The sequence below is a fragment of the Erythrolamprus reginae genome, chromosome 8 (assembly GCF_031021105.1).
Source record: "Erythrolamprus reginae isolate rEryReg1 chromosome 8, rEryReg1.hap1, whole genome shotgun sequence".
Classification (NCBI taxonomy): domain Eukaryota; kingdom Metazoa; phylum Chordata; class Lepidosauria; order Squamata; family Dipsadidae; genus Erythrolamprus; species Erythrolamprus reginae.
In genome coordinates this window covers 21,026,780-21,049,689 of record NC_091957.1, presented here as the reverse complement: position 1 = coordinate 21,049,689, position 22,910 = coordinate 21,026,780, and the positions used below count along the sequence as shown (strand labels likewise).

Genomic DNA, 22,910 nt, shown 5'->3' with positions numbered 1-22,910 from the left:
TAGGCACTTCATCACTGGAGTTTTTTAAGAAGAGATTCGATAACCATTTGTCTGGAATGCTATAGAGCAGTGATGGTGAATCTATGGCACGGGTGCCATAGGTGACACACGGAGCCATATCTGCTGGCATGTGAGCTGTTGCCCTAGCTCAGCTCCAAAGTGCATGTGTGTGCCAACCAGCTGTTTTTTGGCTTACACAGAAGTTCTGGGAAGACATCTCTGGCTTCCAGAGAGCCTCCAGGAGGATGGGGGAGGGGGAATTTACCCTTTCCCAGCTCCAGGGAAGCCTTTGGAGCCTAGGGAGGGCAAAACACAAGCCCACTGGGCCCACCAGAAGTTGTGAAACAGGCCATTTCCGGCCTCCAGAGGACCTCTGAAGGGCAGGGGAAGCTGTTTTCGCCTCCCTAGGCAATTAATTACAGGTGTGGGTACTTGCACATGCGCGATAGCGCACACTCGTGCTCTTTCGGCACCCAAGGATAAAAAGGTTCGCCATCACTGCTATAGGATGGACTACAGGACCACCAAGGTCTTCACCAACTCTATTATTCTGATTTGGGTTTTAAATCAACACTGTGGTTCAAAAGTGTTAAGATATTCAATGGTAACAAGGTTGCCCAATGAATAGGCATAGCAACTAAGTCAGCCAATGATAGTTAACCCCTTCTGAGTCTGTGCAGAGAATCGAAACTGAAACTGGAAGGCTGGGCGTGGCTCACTCTGTACTGTGCACTCTTTGCTGAAATGAAACTAACTCTTCTCTGCTTGAAGAAGAACTCTGCTTATGGTATTGTAAATTCATCTGTTACTATGTTTATAAAGAAATATACGCATCCAGCTGAATCAGTCCTCTGGGTGTGGTACTGCTTTTGATTTTGCAAAAAACTTTAATAACAATGACCTTTTTCCCTTTTGTAAGATATCAGCCATTTTTGGACTAGATGAGCTGAGATTATGTGCAGCTCTCAGCGGAAAACACAAAGCTGCCTGTCTCTCCCAAGCAGAAATTAGATTGAGAAAGAATGCTAGTCCATATGAAGGAGTATGGGTAACTCTAGTGGGAACCACAGAAATGATAGCTGGCCTCTGGCAAGATTGGTTAGGGCCCTGGAGGCTGAAACATATGAAGAACAGATGCATGAACTGGGTTGGTCAAGTTTAATGAAAAGAAGGACCAGGGGAGACATGATAGCAGCGTTCCAACATCTCAGGGGTTGCCCCAAAAGAAGAGGGAGTCAAACTATTGTCCAAAGCAATGGGTGGAAAGTAATCAATGAGAGAAGCAACTTAGAACTAAGGAGGAATTTCCTGACAGTTAGAACAATTAATTAGTGGAACAACTTGCCACCAGAAGTTGTGAATATACCAATACTAGAAGCTTTTAAGAAGAGATTGGATTATCTGTAATAGTATAGGGTTTCCTGCTTAATAGGGGGTTGGACTAGAAGACCTCCAAGGTCCCTTCCAACTCTGTTATTCTATTCTATTCTAATTCCAGTTCTAATTCTATTCCATTCTATTCTATTCCTGTAAATTCTTTAAAACACGCCTGTGTTTTAAAGCTTATTTTTGAGCTATTTCCCCCCCCCTGCTCTCCTTTCCTTTCAGATTGTTAAAAATGGAAGATTTTTTCCCGGAGACTTTTCGTCTGGACGCCAGAGACGAGAGAGAAATCTTCTTTGAAATATATAAAGGTGAACACCAAAGCAATGATCCTGTCTCCCTTTTCAAGATCATGAATATATTTCAAACCGTGGGTTCTAATGAGAGAAGACGGGGCGGATTGAGATTTTGCTATTTCAAAATAGGCCAAGTCGAGCAGGTGACCTCACCTGCATTGTGACATCATTTGCTTGATGATGTCATGATTCCTGCGATGTCACAGATATTCGTCATGTGTGGAATAGTGTATTTATTTTATTTTATTTTTTTTTATTTTTTTTTATTTTATTTATTTGTTTGTTTGTTTGTTTGTTTGTTTTGTTTTGTTTTGTTTTATTTTATATTATATTTATTGTTTGTTTGTTTATTGATTTATTCCAATGCACAATAATACACAATGAAGGTTATAGAGGATATACTCGAGTAAATATATTAGAGAAATAATAGAACTGAAAATATAGGAATGAAATATATCAGTGAAAAAATAGAAGAAAAGATATAGGGGTAATAGATATGATATAGGAGATATAGGAGAGACAATAGGACAGGGGATGGGAGGCACGCTAGTGCACTTATGCACGCCCCTTACTGACCTCTTAGGAATCTGGAGAGGTCAACCGTGGATAGTCTAAGGGTAAAATGTTGGGGGTTGGGGGAAGATACTATGGAGTCCGGTAGTGAGTTCCTTGCTTTGACAACTCGATTACTAAAGTCATATTTTTTACAGTCCAATTTGGAGCGGTTAATATTAAGCTTGTATCTGTTGTGTGCTCTTGTGTTGTTGTGGTTGAAGCTGAAGTAGTCGTTGACAGGCAGGGTGTTGCAGCATATGATCTTGTGGGCAATACTTAGATGTTTAAGGCATCGTAGTAGTAAGCTTTCTAGACCCAGGATAGTAATTCTAGTTTCATAGGGTATTCTATTTCGAGTGGAGGAGTGAAGGGCTCTTCTGGTGAAGTATCTTTGGACATTTTTGAGGGTGTTAATGTCCGAGATGCGGTATGGGTTCCAAGCAGATGAGCTGTATTCTAGGATGGGTCTGGTGAAAGTTTTGTAAGCTCTGGTAAGTGTAATGTGAGATTGCCAGAGCAGAAGCTATGTCGGATTAGATTAACAACCCTTGAAGCCTTCTTGTAGCAGGCTCAGCTTTGCTCCCAAATGTCTTTTGTTGAAAGAAGATGAACTAACAGGTGGAAAAAATATGCAGGTAGTCTTCAAATTACAGCAGTTCGCTTAGTAACCATTCAAAGTTACAACTGCACTGACAAAAAGAGATTTACCATATTTTTCGGAGTACAACACACACGGGAGTATAAGACGCAACTTAGTTTTGGGGGAGGAAAATGGGGGGGGGAATCTACCTGCCAGGTATTCATCTAGCATCATCCTTAGTCTGGTCAACTTCAGTATATTATTTTATCCCCTGGTTAGGGCTTTAAAAAAAAATATTCGGAGGGAGTAGCAATGGAAACAAGCGTGCAAAGACTTAGGGCTGGAAAAAAACTTCTTTGGAGTAGCAATGAAAGGTCATAAAATGGGGCAGTGAATTGACGCCTCTCTTAGCAACAGAAATGTTGGGGCTCCTATTTAGTGATCGTTAGCCAAGGGCAACCTGTCTTTTGAATTGGCTTCTGCTTCAGAATGGGAAATACAGTGGTACCTCGGTTCTCGACCACAATTCGTTCTGGAAGTGTGGTTGAGAATCGATTTGGTCGAGAACCGAATTAATTTATCCCATAGGAAATAATGGAAAGGGATTTAATTGGTTCCCAGCCCATTGACTTGCTGGGAACCAATTAAATTTATATCCTATGGGATAAAGATCTGAGGGGACAGGGTGAGAGGGAATGGGAGTCGGGATCTGACACGCCCCTCCTGGCCGCCCTCTTAACAGCCTCCCAGTCTCTACCGTCTAACTGCTCCAAGCCGCCATTGCCGCCGCCAGGAAAGAAAAGGTTGGTGCAGCTGCCTGGAGCTAACAAAATGAACCACTGAGAAAAGGAGCCCCCCAAAGCTGCCAGTATTGCAGCCAGCCCTACCCTTCCTGCAGCTTGGAGCAGTTAGATGGTAGAGACTGGGAGGCTGTTAAGAGGGCGGCCAGGAGGGGCGTGTCAGATCCCGACTCCCATTCCCTCTCACCCCGTCCCCTCAGATCTTGTGGCAGCTGCTTTGCAAAGCTGCCCTGGTTGCACGTTTCGGATAGTAAACAAAATTTTCTGTTCAGTATCTGAATTTTTGTTTGCATACCGAAGCAAATTTTTGCAGAAAATTTTGTTCGGTATCCAAAATGTATGAAAACCAAGGTGTTTGAGAACCGAGGAACTGAGTCGCTCAAATCTCCTGGGGTTGTGAGTGGCACAAAAAAGCAACATCACACTCTGAAGTCACAGGAATCCCCCAAAAATCGAGAGAGAGACCTCCTTTGATCCATGCCAGGACTTCAGTGGTTGTGGTTGCATCTGCCATCTTGACTTTTTTGACTCTCCCGGCAGTCCTCTATAGAAGCCTGGGTCTTCCCATGATGAATTTCATGTCCAAAGAGCAACCCCGTTGCTCTCTTACTAGGCTGGGCGAGCTGCCTCTTTTCCCAGGGTGATCCTGCAAGCTTCTCAAGCTATATAAAAACCAGGGACTAGTGCCTTACGCAGCCTTCCCCTTCTCCGCAGAGCCTCACATTTGGATCTGCAAGCCCACCAGCTCCAACCAGGGCCGAGGCATCTTCCTCCTGAAAAGCCAAACCGAGGTCCGAAGCTTGCAAGCCAAACTCCAAAGCATGGAGGACGATCAGACTTATAAGAAGATGCCTCACAGGCTGCCTCAGGCACGAATCGTCCAAAGGTAGAGAATCGGGCAGAGACACGACAGGTTTCTTTCTCTGGGCATCCCATCGGTGGGGGGAAAGATCTCACCAAATGTGTTCTGTGCACGGGCTTCGGTATTTTTCCAAAGACTCCCCAAACCCACTTCTTGAAATAATATTATCTTCTTTTTTCAAAATTTTAAAATATTTTATTTACAGATATACAAAAAATACATATAGTTGCGATTGGCAATAACATTACAAATTACAAAAGACAATAATCGTGTCGGGTTGTAGTCTAAACCAGTGAATTTCAACCTTTTTTGAGCTGCGGCACATTTTTTACATATACAAAATCATGGGGCACAATGAGCGGGGGGGAATGGGGGGGCTAAAAAGTTTGGACAAAAAAATTCTCTCTCTCTCTCTTCCTCTCGCTCTTTCTCTCGCTCTTTCTCTCCTTTCTCTCTCTTCCTTCCTTCCTCTCTCTCTCCATCCTTCTTTCTTTCTCTCTTCCTTCCTTCCTCTCTTTTTTGTTCTCTTTCTCTCTCTCTCTTGCTTTCTTTCTCTCTTTCTCTTTCTCTCTTGCTTTCTTTCTCTCTCTCTCTCTTGCTTTCTTTCTCTCTCTCTCTTGCTTTCTCTCTCTCTCTCTCTTTCTCTTGCTGAGCTTCGCGGCACACCTGCCCATGTCTCGCGGCACACTGGTCTAAACAATATACTTTTGACAATAAACCAAGACAAATAAACAAAAAGGTCAATGAACATACAGACATGCAAAAAGAAAGAAAAGAAAGAAAGAAAAAAGAAGAAGAAAGGGAAGAAAGGAGTGGGCGGGTGTAAGGTAGATCTGTGTTAAGATTATGAACTAGTTGTATTTTCAACAGCTCATTTCCTTATGTCTAATATTTAGGATTATAGATAAGTAAAAGAAAGCGTTGAATAAATCAAAATAAAGAGGTTTTAGAAAAGTCAGTCCACTTTTAGGATAAATATCAATGTCTCTTGCATCTATTGAGAAAGAAGGAAAAGGTTTATACCAGATTTGTGTCTGTTTGAATATATACAGTTGTTGTCATTTGTTAAGCAAGTTGTTCTCTTTTTTTTAGCCAACAGTAGAAAGGGTCCCAGCAGTTGTGCAGAAATGACTAAGTTAACTATGGCAGTTAGAAATAATACTGAGTCCTCGAAATAATATTCTCTTTTATTTGTTTTCACACAAGCTTAAATATATGTATCTTTAGCAAGGTAAATGCAAGTAGCAAGAATAATTCATTTTCTATTGGCTTGAAAGCTCAAACTCTCCGGCAAGTGTTCCAGCATTCCATTCTTGGCCAGCTCTGAGATTTCAAGACTATAAAGTCACAGCTTGGGGTCAATTAGTTCACCAGACTTCATAACAAACACAGTAAAGCAGTTTCCATCTCATTTGGAAAGGCACAGCTCAAGGTTTTTATTCTTTGGTTCAGGAACACCACAAAATCTCCGCCATTTTTTCATCAACGTTGTCAGACCATGCCTTCCCTTCCTACTGTAACCTGGAAGTGACCTCATACAATCCACAGAGCTACTGATGTGGATTAATACTTTTTACCTTGGATTTCTTCTCGTCTTGGCTATCCTTCTATATCTTGGGTCAATCCATTCATCTTCTGATACATTTCCATCACATCCTGGACACAAATTGTTTCAATTCCTACCCTCAAAACATTGCTACAGAGCACTGCACACCAAGACAACTAGACACAAGAACAGTTTTTTCTCAAACGCCATCACTCTACTGAACAAATAATCCCCTCAACACTGTCAAACTTTTTACTAAATCTGCACTTCTATTTCTACTAGTTTTTCCCCATCATTTCTATCATCCTTTTCCTCCCAGTTAGGACTGTATGACTGAAACTTGTTGCTTGTATTCTAAGATTTTTTATTAATATTGATTGTTTCTTCATTGCTTATTTCACCCCTTAGGTGTTGTTCCTCATGATTCTTGACAAATGTATCTTTTCTTTTATGTACACTGAGAGAATCTGCACCAAGACAAATTCCTTGTGTCTCCAATCACACTTGGCCAATAAAGAATTCTATTCTATCTGACAAGGACCAACTTCCCATTGTAACATCAGCCCCCTCTGGCACTCCTAAATCACTATCTGCCTCACTCTCGGCTTTCATTCATTCATTCATTCATTCATTCATTCATTCATTCATTCATTCATTCATTAGATTTGTATGCCGCCCCTCTCCGAAGACTCGGGGCGGCTAACAACAATATAAAAAGACAATGTAAACAAATCTAATATTAAAAATAATCTTAAGAACCTCAATTTAAAGAACCACTCATACATACAAGCATACCATGTATAAATTCTATAAGCCTAGTGGGAAGGGAAATTTCAATTCCCCCATGCCTGATGACAGAGGTGGGTTTTAAGGAGCTTGCGAAAGGCAAGGAGGGTGGGGGCATTTCCTCTGACAGCCTCCCTAATCCAGGATAACCTGAGGGACCTAAAGGGGACACAATCTGAAGTTAGTTGGGGAAAAGATCAGAAGCAACCTGAAAAAATATTATTTTACTGAAAGAGTAGTAGATTCTTGGAACAAACTTCCAGCAGACGTGATTGAGGAATCCACAGTCACTGAATTTAAACATGCCTGGGATAAATAGATCCATCCTAAGATAAAATACAGGAAATGGTATAAGGGCAGACTAGATGGACCAGGAGGTCTTTTTCTGCCGTCAGTCTTCTGTGTTTCTATGTTTCTATGTTTCTTCGTCCTCAGAATCAGGCATTTCCTGAGACGGACAAGGATCACTCACAACAGAATAGGGCCCATGGGACGAGCCTTTATTTAGTTTATTGTCCTTGCACCTCATACAACCAAATTAAATTCCATCTTCAGGGCAGTAGTGGGTTGCTACTGGTACGATAGGGGGCGGCACACCGGTAGCAGCTGCCAGATTGCACAATTTGTGCACAACCGCTACCGGTGCCAGTTCTATGCCATCTTTTTTCTTCAATTTTTCACATTTTTGCTTCTGTGGGTTTTTTTGCTTCTGCGCATGTGTGGAAGCAAAAAAATCACCGAAATTTCATGCATGCACGTTTCCCCTCATGAGATTTCAGCACGTTTTTGCTTCCTGCGCATGCACAGAAAGCAAAAGCACACTGGGATGCATTCTCACATCATGCGCACTCGCAAAAGTATCAAAGCTATGCGCGCAGTGCACCAGTAGTGGTGGTAATGGCAATCCGTCCCTGCTTCAGTGTACATCATACATTAGAGCAGTGTTTCCACACACAATCTTGAACAGCACAAAAACCACGATCTTGACGAAACAATGAATCAGATAAACTGCCACAAGGCTAAACCAGCACGCTGCTCTTTTTATCTGTAGCACTAATTACAGCAGCCCCACCCAACCAAAGGTGGCCTCATTTTCTCTTGTAATAATCCTTCAGTTGTTGTCTCCTATGCATCACTCTACGCATGCGTGGATGTGTCATTAATTCTTGTTCAGAATCCAGGGATGATACAGATGATTGATCTCCTCCTGGGCTGTCTGCCAAACTCCCCTCTTCCCTGCCACTCAGGCTTCCTTGGTCAGAGGAGGCTTTGTCAGCAGATTCCATCGGGAGCAAAACAGGCCTGCGGCATGTGGGTGTTTCCCCCACATCCACCTGCACATTCCTTGGGGCAGGAGCTGGGCCAGAGCTAACCACAACAGATGGTAATAGATGGTAATAGTTTAAAGAAAAAAGAGTACCCAGGATGAGATGCATGTTTAAGAATGTTTTGAGCTTTCTTTCACTAAGAAATTTTTAAGTCTGTTAAGCCATTATTGAGGCCAATATTTTGTAATCTGCATTCAATCATGAAATTGTTCTATAGTTTTTGATTTTTTTGTAAATCAGTCTCTCCTTTCGGAACCAAAGTTATAAAGGTTCCTGTCCAAGATTCCAGTATTTTGGCTTCTAGTATTAACTCATTATAAAGTTCCAACGTTACAATTCCTAACGTCTCTCCAAATATTTTACACACTTCTGCTGGTAGTCCATCTGGTCCAGGTGCCTTGCCATTTTTCTATCTTTTAATTGCCTCAGTTAATTCCATCGTTGTTATATTTTTGCCTCCAGCATATACAGTTTTCTGGCATTTTAGGTACACTTATACACTCAGTATAAGTGGATTTCTGCCTAAAAGACAGATTAAAGATAGCATGCGAACAATTTTAAATACTTTAGAACAGTGGTGGGGAACCTTTTTTTCCCTCGGGTGCCGAAAGAACGTCCATGCGCAATTATCGCACAAGTGGCCATAACCATAATTCAATGCCTGGAGTGAGCAAAAACAGCTTCCCCCACCGTCCGGAGGCCCTCTGGAGGCCGGAACAGCCTGTTCCCCAACTCCTGGTGGGCCCAGTAGACTCCTGTTTCGCCCTCCCCAGACTCCAAAGGCTTCCCTGGAGCCAGGCGAGGGTAGAAACGTTCTACCCCATCCTCCCGGAGGTTCTTTGGAAACCAAAAACACCCTGCAAGCAAAAAATCAGCTGGCCGGCACACACATACACATTGGAGCTGAGCTAGGGCAATGGCAAGTGCGCCATCATTGCTTTAGAATATTAAGAATGTTTTGAACTTTCTTAAGGCAGCGGGAAGGGCTATAAAGCTCTTCCAAAGAGGGGAGGGGAGGGGGAAACCAATGATCCTCTGGGCAATGACATCAACCCTCTGGAACGCCATCCTATCCGCCACTGTGCAATTGGCAAACCATACACAGGTGTGGGGTGCCTCAGGGGTTGGTCCTCTTCCCCCTACTATTTAACATCTACATGAAACCGCTGTGCGAGATCATCCAGGTGCATTTATTTTTTATTTTATTACTTAGATTTGTATGCCGCCCCTCTCCGAAGACTCGGGGCGACTCACAACATGTAGAAACAAATCATAAGTAAACAGACAAATTTAAAAATATTTAAATATTTAAAAAAACCCATATGCTAACAGACGCACACACAGACATACCATGCATAAATTAAACATGCCCAGGGGGAGATGTTTCAGTTCCCCCATGCCTGACGGCAGAGGTGGGTTTTAAGGAGTTTACGGAAGGCAGGAAGAGTAGGGGCAGTCCTAATCTCCGGGGGGAGTTGGTTCCAGAGGGCCGGTGCCGCCACAGAGAAGGCTCTTCCCCTGGGGCCCGCCAACCGACATTGTTTAGTTGACGGGACCCGGAGAAGGCCCACTCTATGGGACCTAATCGGTCGCTGGGATTCGTGCGGCAGGAGGCGGTCTCGGAGATATTCTGGTCCAATGCCATGAAGGGCTTTAAAGGTCATAACCAACACTTTGAATTGTGACCGGAAACTGATCGGCAGCCAATGCAGACTGCGGAGTGATGACGAAACATGGGCATACCTAGGTAAGCCCATGACTGCTCTCGCAGCTGCATTTTGCACGATCTGAAGTTTCCGAACACTTTTCAAAGGTAGCCCCATGTAGAGAGCATTACAGTAGTCGAACCTCAAGGTGATGAGGGCATGAGTGACTGTGAGCAATGAGTCACGGTCCAGATAGGGCCGCAACTGGTGCACCAGGCGAACCTGGGCAAACGCCCCCCTCGCCACAGCTGAGAGATGTTGTTCTAATGTGAGCTGTGGATCGAGGAGGACGCCCAAGTTGCGGACCCTCTCTGAGGGGGTCAATAATTCCCCCCCAGGGTAATGGATGGACAGATGGGATTGTCCTTGGGAGGCAAAACCCACAGCCACTCCGTCTTATCCGGGTTGAGCTTGAGTCTGTTGACACCCATCCAGGCCCCAACAGCCTCCAGGCACCGGCACATCACTTCCACCGCTTCGTTGACTGGGCATGGGGTGGAGATGTAAAGCTGGGTATCATCAGCATATTGATGATACCTCACCCCATGTCCTTGGATGATCTCACCCAGCGGTTTCATGTAGATATTAAATAGCAGGGGGGAGAGGACCGACCCCTGAGGCACCCCACAAGGGAGAGACCTCGGAGCCGACCTCTGACCCCCCACTAACACCGACTGCGACCGGCCAGAGAGGTAGGAGGAGAACCACTGGAGAACAGTGCCTCCCACTCCCAACCCCTCCAGCCGGTGCAGAAGGATACCATGGTCGATGGGGTGAGGTATCATCAGTACGCGGATGATACCCAGCTGTACATCTCCAACCCATGTCCAATCAACGAAGCAGTGGATGTGATGTGCCGGTGCCTGGAAGCTGTTAAGGTCTGGATGGGTGTCAACAGATTCAAACTCAACCCTGATAAGATGGAGTGGCTGTGGGTTTTGCCTCCCAGGGACAATTCCATCTGTCCGTCCATCACCGTGGGGGGGAATCATTGACCCCCTCAGAGAGGGTCTGCAACTTGGGTGTCCTCCTCGATCCACACCTCACATTAGAGAAACATCTTTCAGCTGTGGCGAGGGGGGCGTTTGCACAGGTTCGCCTGGTGCACCAATTGCGGCCCTATTTGGACCGAGAGTCACTGCTCACAGTCACTCATGCCCTCATCACATCGAGGCTTGACTACTGTAACGCTCTCTACATGGGGCTCCCTTTGAAGAGTGTTCAGAAACTTCAGATCGTGCAGAATGCAGCTGCGAGAGCAATCACAGGCTTCCCTAAATATGCCCATGTTACACCAACACTCCGCAGTCTGCATTGGTTGCCGATCAGTTTCGGTCACAATTCAAAGTGTTGGTTATGACCTATAAAGCCCTTCATGGCATCGGACCAGAATCCCAGCAACCAGTTAGGTCCCACAGAGTTGGCCTTCTCCGGGTCCCGTCGACTAAATAATGTTGTTTGGTGGGACCCAGGGGAAGAGCCTTCTCTGTGGCGGCCCCAACCCTCTGGAACCAGCTCCCCCCAGAGATTAGAATTGCCCCCACCCTCCTCACCTTCCGTAAGCTCCTTAAAACCCACATCTGTCATCAGGCATGGGGGAATTGAGATACTCCTTTGCCCCCCCAGGCCTATACAATTTATGCATGGTATGTTTGTGTGTATGTTTGGTTTTAATAAGGGTTTTTAGTTATTTTAAATATTAGATTTGTCATATGCTGTTTTATTATTGTTGTTAGCCGCCCTGAGTCTACGGAAAGGGGCGGCATACAAATCTAATAAATAAATAAATAAATAATGTTCTGTCGGGCTCTCTGGTAGACTCCTCCCAAAAATTCACAGGTACAAATTTCAGACACACAGACGTTTGAAAATTCAAAACAATGTTCTTTATAATGAAAATTCACTTAAACTAAGCCCTCTTTTTGTATAGCAAAGAGCACTCATCTCCAAACAAACTGGTAATTTGTACAAGTCCCTTATCAGTTCTGTGATTCTTAGCTTGCAGCTGTGAGGCAATTCACAGTCCTTCTTCTTTCACAAAGTGAAACATACTTTGCTTTGGTTTAGTTTCAAAGCGAGGAAAAATCAGCACACAAAAGGTCAAAGTCAGTAAAGTAGGCAGGAAACAACGATCAGATAATCCTCCACAATGGCCAAACCCACAGGCTGCTCTTTATAGCAGCCTCACTAATCACCACAGCCCCACCCAACCACAGGTGGCCTCATTTTCTTTGATAATAATCTCTCAGTTGTTGTTGCCTATGCATCGCTCTCTGCATGCGTGGCTGTATCATTAACTCTTGTTCTGAATCCAAGGAGGAGCTAGATAATTGATCTCCTTCTGAGCTGTCTGCCACACTCTCCTCCTCCCTGTCACTCATGCCTTCTTGGTCAGAGGAGCCTTCATCAGCAGATTCCACCGGGGGCAAAACAGGCCTGCAGCATGTGGATGTCTCCCCCACATCCACAGTCCTTGGGGCAGGAGCTGGGCCAGAGCTAACCACAACAAATAATAAATAAAATATGGTGCAGCGGTAGAAGGTCGCCAGCAGTTTTCCATTCAGCCATTGTTTCCTGAGAAGCTTAGGTAGTATAATCTATTCTGGGCCCTTTTGACCAGGGCTGCAGTGTGAGTGCCCCAGACAATAGTAGGCGCGCTTTTGTGCATGCTCAAAAGTGTCCCAGGTGGATGGGTGGAGCCTTCGCCAAAACAGGCTGAAGGGGGGGTGACCCACCGCTGGCCCCAGGTCAGGTCCTCTTTTATGATAAGACCCTGAAGCTTAAAACCGTCCACTTGCTCCACTCGGTCTCCATTGATAACCAAGGACTGGATATCTAATCTATTCCTTCTATGTGCTCCAAATTATTGTCTCCACGTCACGAAAGTAATCGGTCCACTTCATCAGCAGACTCATTCACACACACACACCTTTCCCCTCTCTCTCTCCCCCCCCACCGGGAGATGAGTCCCACCACTGTTGTATCATCAGAACATTTAATAATAGTATTACTAACACGAGTGGGGAAGGTGGGGGAGAGACAAGCAGGAGATTATGACAGATAATTTCCATCTGGGAAGTTTGAGGAGGGCTTCAAAGCGAAGCAGCTGCTCAAACCCCTTTTGGATCCAGGAGCTATTTTGGATGCTTTTTAAAAAAATGATTATTTATAGCCTTCGGAAAGGATATTCAGGGTTGCATTGGAGAAAAGGGAGGACCAAAAAAATAAAAAAAGACCACAGATCCTTTGTTGTTGCTGGTGTGGAAAAATACAAATTACACCCTGTGGAAAAGTAGCGTGGGGACCCTGAACCCAACTGGTGGGGCATCCAGCGCCAAGAACAGCCCCATGGGGGTTGTAGTAGTCCTGCATGGTCCAGTGAGTGAAGTGCCCAGGTGACTTGTTCTGTTTGCGGCCAGCTCACTTGCCCTTCCTTCATCTCAGGTACATTGACCGTCCGCTGCTGCTGGAGGGGAAAAAGTTTGATGTCCGTTCCTACCTGCTGATTGCCTGCACGGTGCCCTACATGGTCTTCTTCGGGCACGGTTACGTCCGTCTCACCTGCCTCAACTACGACCCCAAATCCAATGATCTCACCTCTCATCTGACCAACCAGGTGGGAATGGCCTTGGAGCCGGCTGGGGAAATCTCACCATTTTAGAACAGGACAGAACAGAACGTGGAATGCAACAGAACAGAGTGTAGAATAGAAAATAGAATAAAATGTAGAATAGAAAATAGAATAGAAAATAGAATAGAAAATGGAAGGGAACAGAACGGAAGGGAACAGAACAGAATAGAATGTAGGATAGAATAAAATTAGATTGGAATGGAATGGAGAAGAAGGGAAGGGAAGGGAAGACGAGGTGAGAAGAGCAGATGGACTGGAATAGAATAGAATAGAATGTAGGATAGAATAAAATTAGATGAGAATGGAATGGAGAAGAAGGGAAGGGAAGAGGAGAGGAGGAGATCAGATGGAATGGAATAGAAAATAGAATGGACTGGACTGGACTGGACTAGAGTGGAATGGAATAGAATTAGAATAGAATTAGAATGGAATAGAATAGAATAGAATAGAATGCAGGATAGGAAAGGAAAAGAAAGGTTTGTGGAGGGGGAAATCAAAGGTCATAAATACAGACGTGAGTACCTTAACAACCTCCTTGCAATAGAAACTCATTTGCAGTCGTAACGCGAGGACCACCTGTACTGAAATTCTTTCTCCGCCTCCCACCCCCTGCCCCGATTATTCTTCCTGAAGGGTCCAGGTGCAGAAAGAAGAGACCTCTCTGGCAAAGGCAGCCATCTGCAGCAGGCGTGGTTTCCTTCGGCTCTGCCCATTAGGCATTGTCTCTGGGCCCCTGGCGCAGTGGCCAAGCTATTGCCTTTGTGTTGCCTGGTTTGGCTTTGCGTTAAAAGACAGCCATTGGCACCGGATGCTCCGCAGAGGCTCCTGGCCCGAAATAGATGTCAACGTTATCCGTTTATTTTGTCTTTTTTTTTTTTTAATTTCCAAGAGACCGAGTTATCTCCTGGAAGCCAGCAGGGTTTGAAACCGTGCCGAAGCAACTGAAAAACTCCATATTCCCCTCTGCCACCACCCCCCCCCCATCCAATCCCTTTTCTCTTCCCTGCAATTGGATCCTGCTTCTCTTTTCTTATGCTGAATGCTTTGCCCAGGGAAGTGGAAACGGATTTGGAAAGCAAAATGCTGGGGGATTTATTTTTATTTTTTTTAACTTCCATTTTTTGTCCCTTGCTGAATTTAGCAAAACGGTCTAAGCAAGGAGGGAGAGCTAAATTTGGCCTCAGTTAACTAAAATAGTTAATAAGATTAAATGCAGCTTGTTGAAGAACTCTCCCTTCTGTCTGTATCTCTCTCTCTCTCTCTCTCTCTCTCTCTCTCCAAAACTTTAAGGCTTAAAAAAAAAAAAGAGGGACTCTGAGGTGGCGAGGAGGAGCACGTGCCTCCCATACACCCAGCACGAGGCTGCCTCCCATCCACTGCGCCAGAGAGAGAAACCCAGGCAGGCGAGGGCGGAGCGCCACCAAAAGGCTCCTCTGGCAGCCCAGAAAAGCCCGAGATGGCCGGGATTAAAGGGGGAATGGCAGGAAACTGGCTGGGCCTTTGTGCCGCTCTCAAATTTCCTGGGAAATTTTTCCGGGCTCAGGTTCTTAAGAAGAGGCAAAAAAATCTTGCACACCCGGTTCTTATCTAGAAAAGTTCTTAAGTAGAGGCGTTCTTAAGTAAAGGTACCAATGTATACAAATGAATGGATAGTAGAAAAGGGGAAAACACACAAGTCTATATAGGCCTGAGTCTTGATTTCAGCAGCCACCTAAGGTCACCTATCCAAGCCACATTTTCATACTGCCCAGTTTTGGGAATGCTTTAAATATATATATATATATATCCCTCCCTCAACCCTTAGTACGTGCAAAAGAAGAGTCCCATTTACACCCATGTGAAGGAGGAGACGGTCTGGCTGATGGAGCGCTTCAACAACTACGTCAATGAGAAATTCAGACAAGCCAAAGGGCTCCCTAGAGACTGGGTCTTGAACAGCTTTACCGTAAGTTTTTCGTTGATTAAAAATCCATCCTTACTTTTCCCACCCCCCTTGGGCTGCTTGCTATAAGGGGAGTTTTGCTCTATCACATAAAGCATCTGATACAGAAGCATTTTTGTTATTACATTATTTCTGATATGTAGATGACTGTTTTCCTAATGTCGCCAGTATATTTCCTATACTGTACCTTATAATAATAATGATGCTGCTCCATGGAAACTATACTGCTCAAAAAAATAAAGGGAACACTCAAATAACACATCCTAGATCTGAATGAATGAAATATTCTCAATGAATACTTTGTTCTGTACAAAGTTGAATGTGCACAACAGCATGTGAGATTGATTGTCCATCAGTGTTGCTTCCTAACTGGACAGTTTTATTTCACAGAAGTTTGATTTACTTGAAGTTGTATTGTGTTGTTCAAGTGTTCCCTTTATTTTTTTGATCAGTGTATACCTGCTACAGAAAAACTATATACATTTTTGAAATCAGAACAAAAAATGATTCAGAAAAGTGTGAGGTCAACTGCGATGATTGCAAAAAATATTTTTTTTGTAGACCTGTGTTATTTTCTGAAAGTGTCAAGAGAGGATAGCCACAGGCCGAACTTGTCTGGCCTATGAATATAAGAATCTCATACTTTGAAAAGTAGACCACCAGAAAAGGCCAGATCTGTAAACTTGACCCATGGAGGCAAAACAAAACTAAAAACCAACCTTGGGGTAGTGATGAAAAAAATATGTTTTCCTGAGAAATCAGGCGTTACTCTAAAATTACAAAGTGAACTAGGATTATTTCTACTGTTTTATTTGTAGAGAATATTGAAATTTGTCTTTCATCTATGAACGTTTTCCCAGGGCAGATATGGGGGGGGGGGGGGGAATCAATGGAACAGACAAGTTTTAGAGAAATATTTTTCCAACTAGGCGAAATTGTAAGACATGTGGATTTTTCATAGTGGCTCTGGAAGTTGAAGTCCACACATCCTAAAATTGCCAAGTTGGAAAGAAACAGCCCTGTATCTTGCATTTTGGGGTTTGTTGGGTTGTTCGTTTTACCCTATATGTTTAGCAATTTATTCACCACTAAAGAGATCTCGGATATTCTATTTTCTTCAAAAAAGGGGGGATAGCCTCTATTTTTGGGAGACCACCCTTTCTAATATTTGTCTCCTGTGCTTTACAGAAGAGAATGAAAGAAATCATGTTACAGTGTTTTCTCTCTGTCAAATCCAAGCTGGAATGCAAATTGGGTTTCTTTGATCTCATCGGCTGCGACTTCCTGATTGATGAAGATTTTAAGGTACCCATCCTGCAATCTGGGGTAGGGAAGAATCCCGAACATCCCCCCCCCCCCATCCCTGACTATTTCTGCACATTTTCAAATATATAAAACTGAATTGTATTAGCTAGATTTTTATCTCCCCTGTGGTTAATTAATCGCTTTGCAAGCTCCCAAGAGAGTCAATCCATCTATTTTACAATCCTCCTTTTTCCCCCTCACCTCTATTAGTAATCGTAGATCTCATTATTCTGGATTAATTGTCACCGGTGATAAAGCGTCCTTTAATTTTAGCCGAGTTGCAAACTCATTACACTTTGTTGGTAAAGGTGCCCGCCTGCATTTATTTATTTTATTTTATTTATTATTTAGATTTGTATGCCGCCCCTCTCCGCATTGCATCTACACACCCTGGTTGTGTCTTTTGTGTGGGGTGCAAATCCAGGAAAATATGTCCATTCTGCCATCAGCTTAAGTTGGTCCTAAGGGGACATTTGGGGGGACGAAGGATAGGGTTTCCCAAAGGCACCACCTGTTTCTGCAAAGATATCTCACTTATTTTTTTTCTCCCCTCCCAATTATCTCTTGCTAGCCAAAGAAACCAACTTTGCAGAAACTGGAGTGGAATTCCAGCGTCACCCAGTGGCAAAAACACAAAAAAATATTTTCAGGGGAGATTTAAAGCCGTAAGATTTAAAAATACAAAAGGCTTTATTTTTAAGGAATCAGGAAAATTGAATTTTTGATAGCATGGGGTGGATCCAGTCCAGTGGTAGGACTCAATATTTTTTTAAAAACTATGGGTTCTGTGGGCATGGCTTGGTGGGCTTGGTGTGGCTTGATGGGCATGGCAAGGGAAGGATACATTTCTGAATGAATGAAATACCCCATTCTGACCCCACTCTGGGGCTAGCCAAAGGTTGTACTTGCCGGTTCTCTGGACTACTCAAAATTTCCACTACCGTTTCTCCAGAACTGGTCAGAACCTCCAGAACCTGCCAAAATCTACCTCTGATCCAGTCTCTGAGATTCAGCATAGCTACAGTATTACTTTGTTATTCAATACTGGAATAAAACATGAATTTATGGCTCGGGGTCTCTTGCGAAGCCAGCTAGAGCATATAGCTCTGCAATTGTGGTTGTGCAAATGTGGATTGACAATTGGGAGAACAGTCCCCGTGTCGGAGGTTCTAGGGCAGTGATGGTGAACCTTTTTTCCCTCGGGTGCCGAAAGAGCGTGCGTGTGCACTATCGTGCATGCGTGAGTGCCCATACCCATAATTCAATGCCTGGGGAGGGTGAAAACAGCTTCCCCCACCCTATGGAGGCCCTCTGGAGGCTGGAAACAGCCTGTATCCCAACTCCTGGTGGACCCAGTAGGCTCGTGTTTCGCCCTCCCCAAGTTCCAAAGGCTTCCCTGGAGCCAAGCGAGGGTAAAAACATTCTCCCCCATTCCCCTGGAGGCAAAAGCAGAGGATACCCCCACCCTCCAATGGGAACAAATTGAACAAGAAAAAAAGGAAAACTATATAACCATGATTCTGGTTCAGAAATACGCTGGTGGGGGTTTTTTCCACCTGTTTTTCATTCATCCTTTTAGATTTACTTCTGTTGTGTAGGTGTAATCTTTAATTTGGACTTGAAAAATAATTTGGGGAGCCCAAAAGAACAAAGGCAAAGAAAACAGGTTTTAGTTTTCTGCTTCTGATTTAGGATAAACCATTGCAAAAAAGGGGGAAAAAATATTGTAGGCCTTAATAATAACCACTGTTACCCCAAAGGTGCATTTTCAAGAGACAGCTGGACTTCCTGGGTTTTTTTTTTCTTTGAAGCCGTTTCGCTTCTCAATTTGAGAAGGTTCTTCAGCTCTGACTGACCATCCAGTCAGAGCTGGAGAAGCTTCTAGGATGAGAAGTGAAACTTTGTCTTCATAGGAAAACCAGAAAGTCCAGTCCTATTGCTTCTAGATAAACAACCATGACCTGGAAGATTTGAGCCTCTCCACAGACCTAACCGTTGTTCCATTCACAGGTGTGGCTCTTGGAAATGAATGCCAACCCTGCGTTGCACACCAACTGCACGGCTTTGAAGAACGTGGTTCCCACAGTGGTGAACGAGACGCTGGGTAAGTCGCAAGAATCTGGGTGAGTGGGTGGGTGGGCTGAAAAAGCATCCTTGTGACACCTTTCCATTTGGCAAGCAAAAATATATGTTTTTTGTTTGTGCTCGGAAAACAGGGAGAGCCCCCAAAACCCTAATACAGTGGTACCTCTACTTACGAGCTTAATTCGTTCCGCGACCAGGTTCTTAAGTAGAAAGGTTTGTAAGAAGCATTGTTTCCCATAGGAATCAGTGTAAAAGCTAATAATGTGTGCGATTGGGGAAACCACATGGAGGGTGGAGGCCCTGTTTCCTCCCAGGAGATTCCTAAAGAGGCCCCACGAAGGCTTCTCCCTGCCTTTTCTGGCTCTGTTTACTCCCAGGAGATTCCTAGAGAGGCCCCACGGAGGCTTCTCCCTGCCTTTTCTGGCCCTGTTTCCTCCCAGGAGATTCCTAGAGAGGCCCCACGGAAGCTTCTCCCCACCTTATTCCAGCCCTGTTTCCTCCCAGGCGATTCCTAGAGAGGCCCCACGGAGGCTTCTCCCTGCCTTTTCTGGATACAGTTTTGGAGGCTCGGGTTCGTAAGTAGAAAATGGTTCTTGAGAAGAGGCAAAAAAATCTTGAACACCTGGTTCTTATCTATAAAAGTTCGTAAGTAGAGGCGTTCTTAGGTAGAGGTACCGCTGTATAGATAACCTTTGACTTAACAATCACAATTCAACCCAAATTTTTCTTTCCTGGCTGTTAGCTGAATTTTGCCCCATTTTTTATGACCTCTTCTTGCCACCGTTGTTAAAGTGAATGGCTGCGGGTTGTTAAGTCAGTAACCCGGTTATTAAGCGAACCCGGCTTTCCCCGTTGACTTTGTTTGTCAGTCAAGGACTATCTGCAGCTGGTCTCTTGACACATTTGATCATATCTCTGAGCAAATAAGTTAAGTCTCAATGCAGTGAGAGAATTCTGGGAGTTGAAGTCCCCGTAGCGCAAAGTTGCCAAAGCACAGGATTAGAGCCTTTGCAATGCAATCCCCTTCGCAAGCCACCGTTGCTGACTCTCTCTGCTCCAACCTTCTCCCCTCTGTTGATTTCCTTGCCGCTTTCAGATCTGACCATCGAGATCTTCACCAAAGCTAAGAGAACCCAGAACCTCCTCCCTTTGGAGTCCCTCTGCCATTTCGTCCTCCTCTACAATGGGACGGCTTCCAACAACGGGCTCCCCCAGGCAGCCAAAAGCAAAACCTCCCTCTATTCTCTGAAGACGCCCCGGGCAACCCTGGAGAAAGCCGCCGCCAGCAGCACCAGCAGCGTCAACCTCGGACTGCCCAACCCTCCACCGGAGAAACAGCCTCCTCCTCCTCCTCCTCCTCCTCCTCCTCCTCCCTACTCCTCCTCCTCCTACTCCTCCTACTCCTAGTCCTACTCCTCCACTCAAAATCCCAGAGAAGGCGCCCAAGGTGGAGGGCAAGGGGGGAGGCCTCGGGCGGCACAGAAACTCTAGCCGTGCCCCCCATCAAAGGCCTCCGACGCGACCTGCTCCCCATGCCTCAGATCCAGATCTCCATCGTCCCCAGCCTGACCTGCTGTCCTTCCGTCAAAGCCATCCTCCGGGGACACCAAGTCTGCACCAGCGGCAACCAGTACATCATCAAGCCTGTTCTGGCCGCCCTGGATAAGGCCGAGGGCCCCGAGGAACAAGCCAAGGCCCTCAACCTCTCCCGCGGGAACTCCAAAGACAAGTCTTACACCACCTGGTTCCAGCAGACCTTCGGGACCAAGATGCCACCGGTGGGCAGCAGCGACAGCAGCGGCTCGGAGAACGCCCTGACCAGCTCGCAGATGCTCTCTCTCCACCTCCAGTCCCACCTGCCGCCCAACGGCCTGCTCCTTCCTGAGTTCCCCAAGTCCTTCTCCCCACTTGTGGTCAAGAGGACGGCGTCCGAGAGCAAGACCAGGGCCGTCGCCGCCAGCCACAGTGGCCGGGAGCCGCTCCCCGAGGAGAAAAAGATCTCCCACCGGGGCTCCTGAAACGCCGGGCGTTTGGTGCATTTCCAAAGTCCTTGTTCTCTTTTTTTTTTTCTTATAAAGAACAAAACCGAGGAAGAAAAAAAAAAGAAAGTCTTTCTGATGTGTCACTTAGAGGGTCGCTAGCTGTGTGGTAGGCAGGGACTGCGTGCCGGTAGGGGCCACCAGATGGCGCAATTTGCACGTGACGGTTCCAGTGGGTCTTATAGGCACCGCCATCGTTTTGCTACCATTTTTCTTATTTTTTGCTTCTGTGCATACCGAAATCTCACACACACGCACATCCCCTCATGAGATTTCAGTGCATCTTTGCCTCCTGCGCAAGTGCAGAAGACAGGGTTTTATTATCGGGAAAACATGGAAGGAAGGAAGGAAGGAAGGAAGGAAGGAAGGAAGGAAGGAAGGAAGGAAAGAGGAAAGGAAGGAGGGAGGGATGGAAGGAGGGAGAGAGGGAGGAAGGAAGGAAGGAAGGAGGGATGGAAGGAGGGAAGTGAGGGTGGGAGGGAGGATGGAAGGAAAGAGAGAAGGAAGGAGGGAGGGGAGGGAGGGAGGGAGGGAGGAAGGAAAGAGGGAAGGAAGGAGGGATGGAAGGATGGAGGAAGGAAGGATGGAAGGAAAGAGGGAAGGAGGGAGGGAGGGATGGAAAGAGGGAGGGGAGGGAGGGGAGGGAGGGGAGGGGGGAGGGAGGAAGGAAGGAGGGATGGAAGGAGGAAGGGGAGAGAGGAAGGAAGGAAGGAGAGAAGGGAGGGAGGGAAGGAAGAAGGGAAGGATGGAAGGAAGGAAGAAGGGAGGGAAGGAAGGAGGGAGGGAAGAAAAGGGAGGGAGGGATGGAAGGAAGGAAGGGAGGGATGGAAGGAAGGGGGAAAGTCTGGAAAGAAGTAGGGGAGAGGGTAAGAAGGGAGGGAAGAAAAGGGAGGGAAGGATGGAAGGAAGGAGGAAGTGGGAAAGGATGGAAGGAAGTAGCAGGGAGGGAAGGAAGGAGGGAGGGAGGAAAGAAAAGGGAGGGAAGGATGAAAGGAAGGAGGAAGGGGGGAAAGATGGAAGGAAGGAAGGAAGAAAAGGGAGGGAAGGAAGGAGGGCGGGAAGGAAGGAAGGACAGAGAGAGGGAAGGATGAAAGGAAGGAGAGAAAGGGAGGGAGGAAGGAGATGAGGGAGGGAGGGGAAAGAAGGGAAGGAGAGGAGAGAAGGGAAGGAAGGAAGGAAAGGGAGAAGGAGGGAGGGAACGAAGGAAGGAAGGAATCTATGATGAAAAGAGAGGAAAAAATCAGAATAGAGCCGTAAGGGACCTTGCAGTCCAACTCCCTGCTCAAGCAGGAAACCTTACCATTTCAGATAGAAGGTTGGTCTGAGAAGTTGGTCTGGGGGGGGGCAAGATAAACCATCACCACCCCCACACATCTGGCAGAAAGAGAGAGAAATCCTTCTAGTCTCCCTCCCACATCTGGCCTTTTATTTTACAGTTTAAACGCATTACGTTTCCTCCAACTTTGTGGCCACAGGGATGAGTGGTTAGAGGCTTGGCTTCTGGAGGCTGCAGGAGAAAGGAGTGTGTGTGTGTGTGTATGTGTGACACCCTCCGTGGGTGCAACTTTGGAAACCTCTTTTCTGTCCTTGGCCACAACTGGGCGGAGACCCCCCATGCGCCCCCAAATTCTGGTCTTTGGGCCCTAGACTCTACCTGGCCCGAATGACGTTCGCCCACCTCCCCTCGCTCAACATCTGGAAAAAGAGAGCAGTTCGTTTCACATCAAACCAGATTAATCAACGTCTTTCACCCACAAACCTCACCTGGGCGACTCGTTCGCTCAGATACCATGAAGGAAATCGAGCAGATCTCTCGCTCAACTCGCCACTGATGTTTCGACAGGAAACTCGAGGGTAACACCACCAACACCCCGCGAGCCAAATTGGGAAGGGGCGGGGGCTTCCCCCTTGCAATCTTTTATTTCATTTCCGTACCTATCGAATGTATTGCTCAAGGAGAATAAATGTGTAGTTTGGGGTTGAAAGTAGGGGATCCTTGGTGCTCCCTGGAGCTCAGTTGTTTCCTTGCAAGACGTTTCGTTATCCAACTAGGTAACATCATCAGT

At 45.7% G+C, this 22,910-nt stretch overlaps 1 protein-coding gene across 8 annotated transcripts in view; it reads left to right on the top strand.

Moving 5' to 3' along the window:
• Positions 1-20,913, top strand: part of TTLL10 (tubulin tyrosine ligase like 10) — a 175,697-nt gene extending 154,784 nt beyond the window's left edge. For 7 of the 8 annotated variants that reach the window (XM_070759211.1, XM_070759212.1, XM_070759210.1 and 4 more), the window contains 7 exons: positions 1,609-1,694; positions 4,329-4,500; positions 13,287-13,458; positions 15,278-15,418; positions 16,604-16,720; positions 18,731-18,824; positions 19,902-20,913. In XM_070759211.1, the coding sequence (XP_070615312.1) occupies positions 1,609-1,694; positions 4,329-4,500; positions 13,287-13,458; positions 15,278-15,418; positions 16,604-16,720; positions 18,731-18,824; positions 19,902-20,212 (1,093 nt within the window). In that variant the 3' untranslated portion in view covers positions 20,213-20,913. The remainder of the gene's footprint in view (positions 1-1,608; positions 1,695-4,328; positions 4,501-13,286; positions 13,459-15,277; positions 15,419-16,603; positions 16,721-18,730; positions 18,825-19,901) is intronic. The other variant, XM_070759217.1, reaches the window with a different exon arrangement.
• Positions 20,914-22,910: the final 1,997 nt, after the last annotated feature.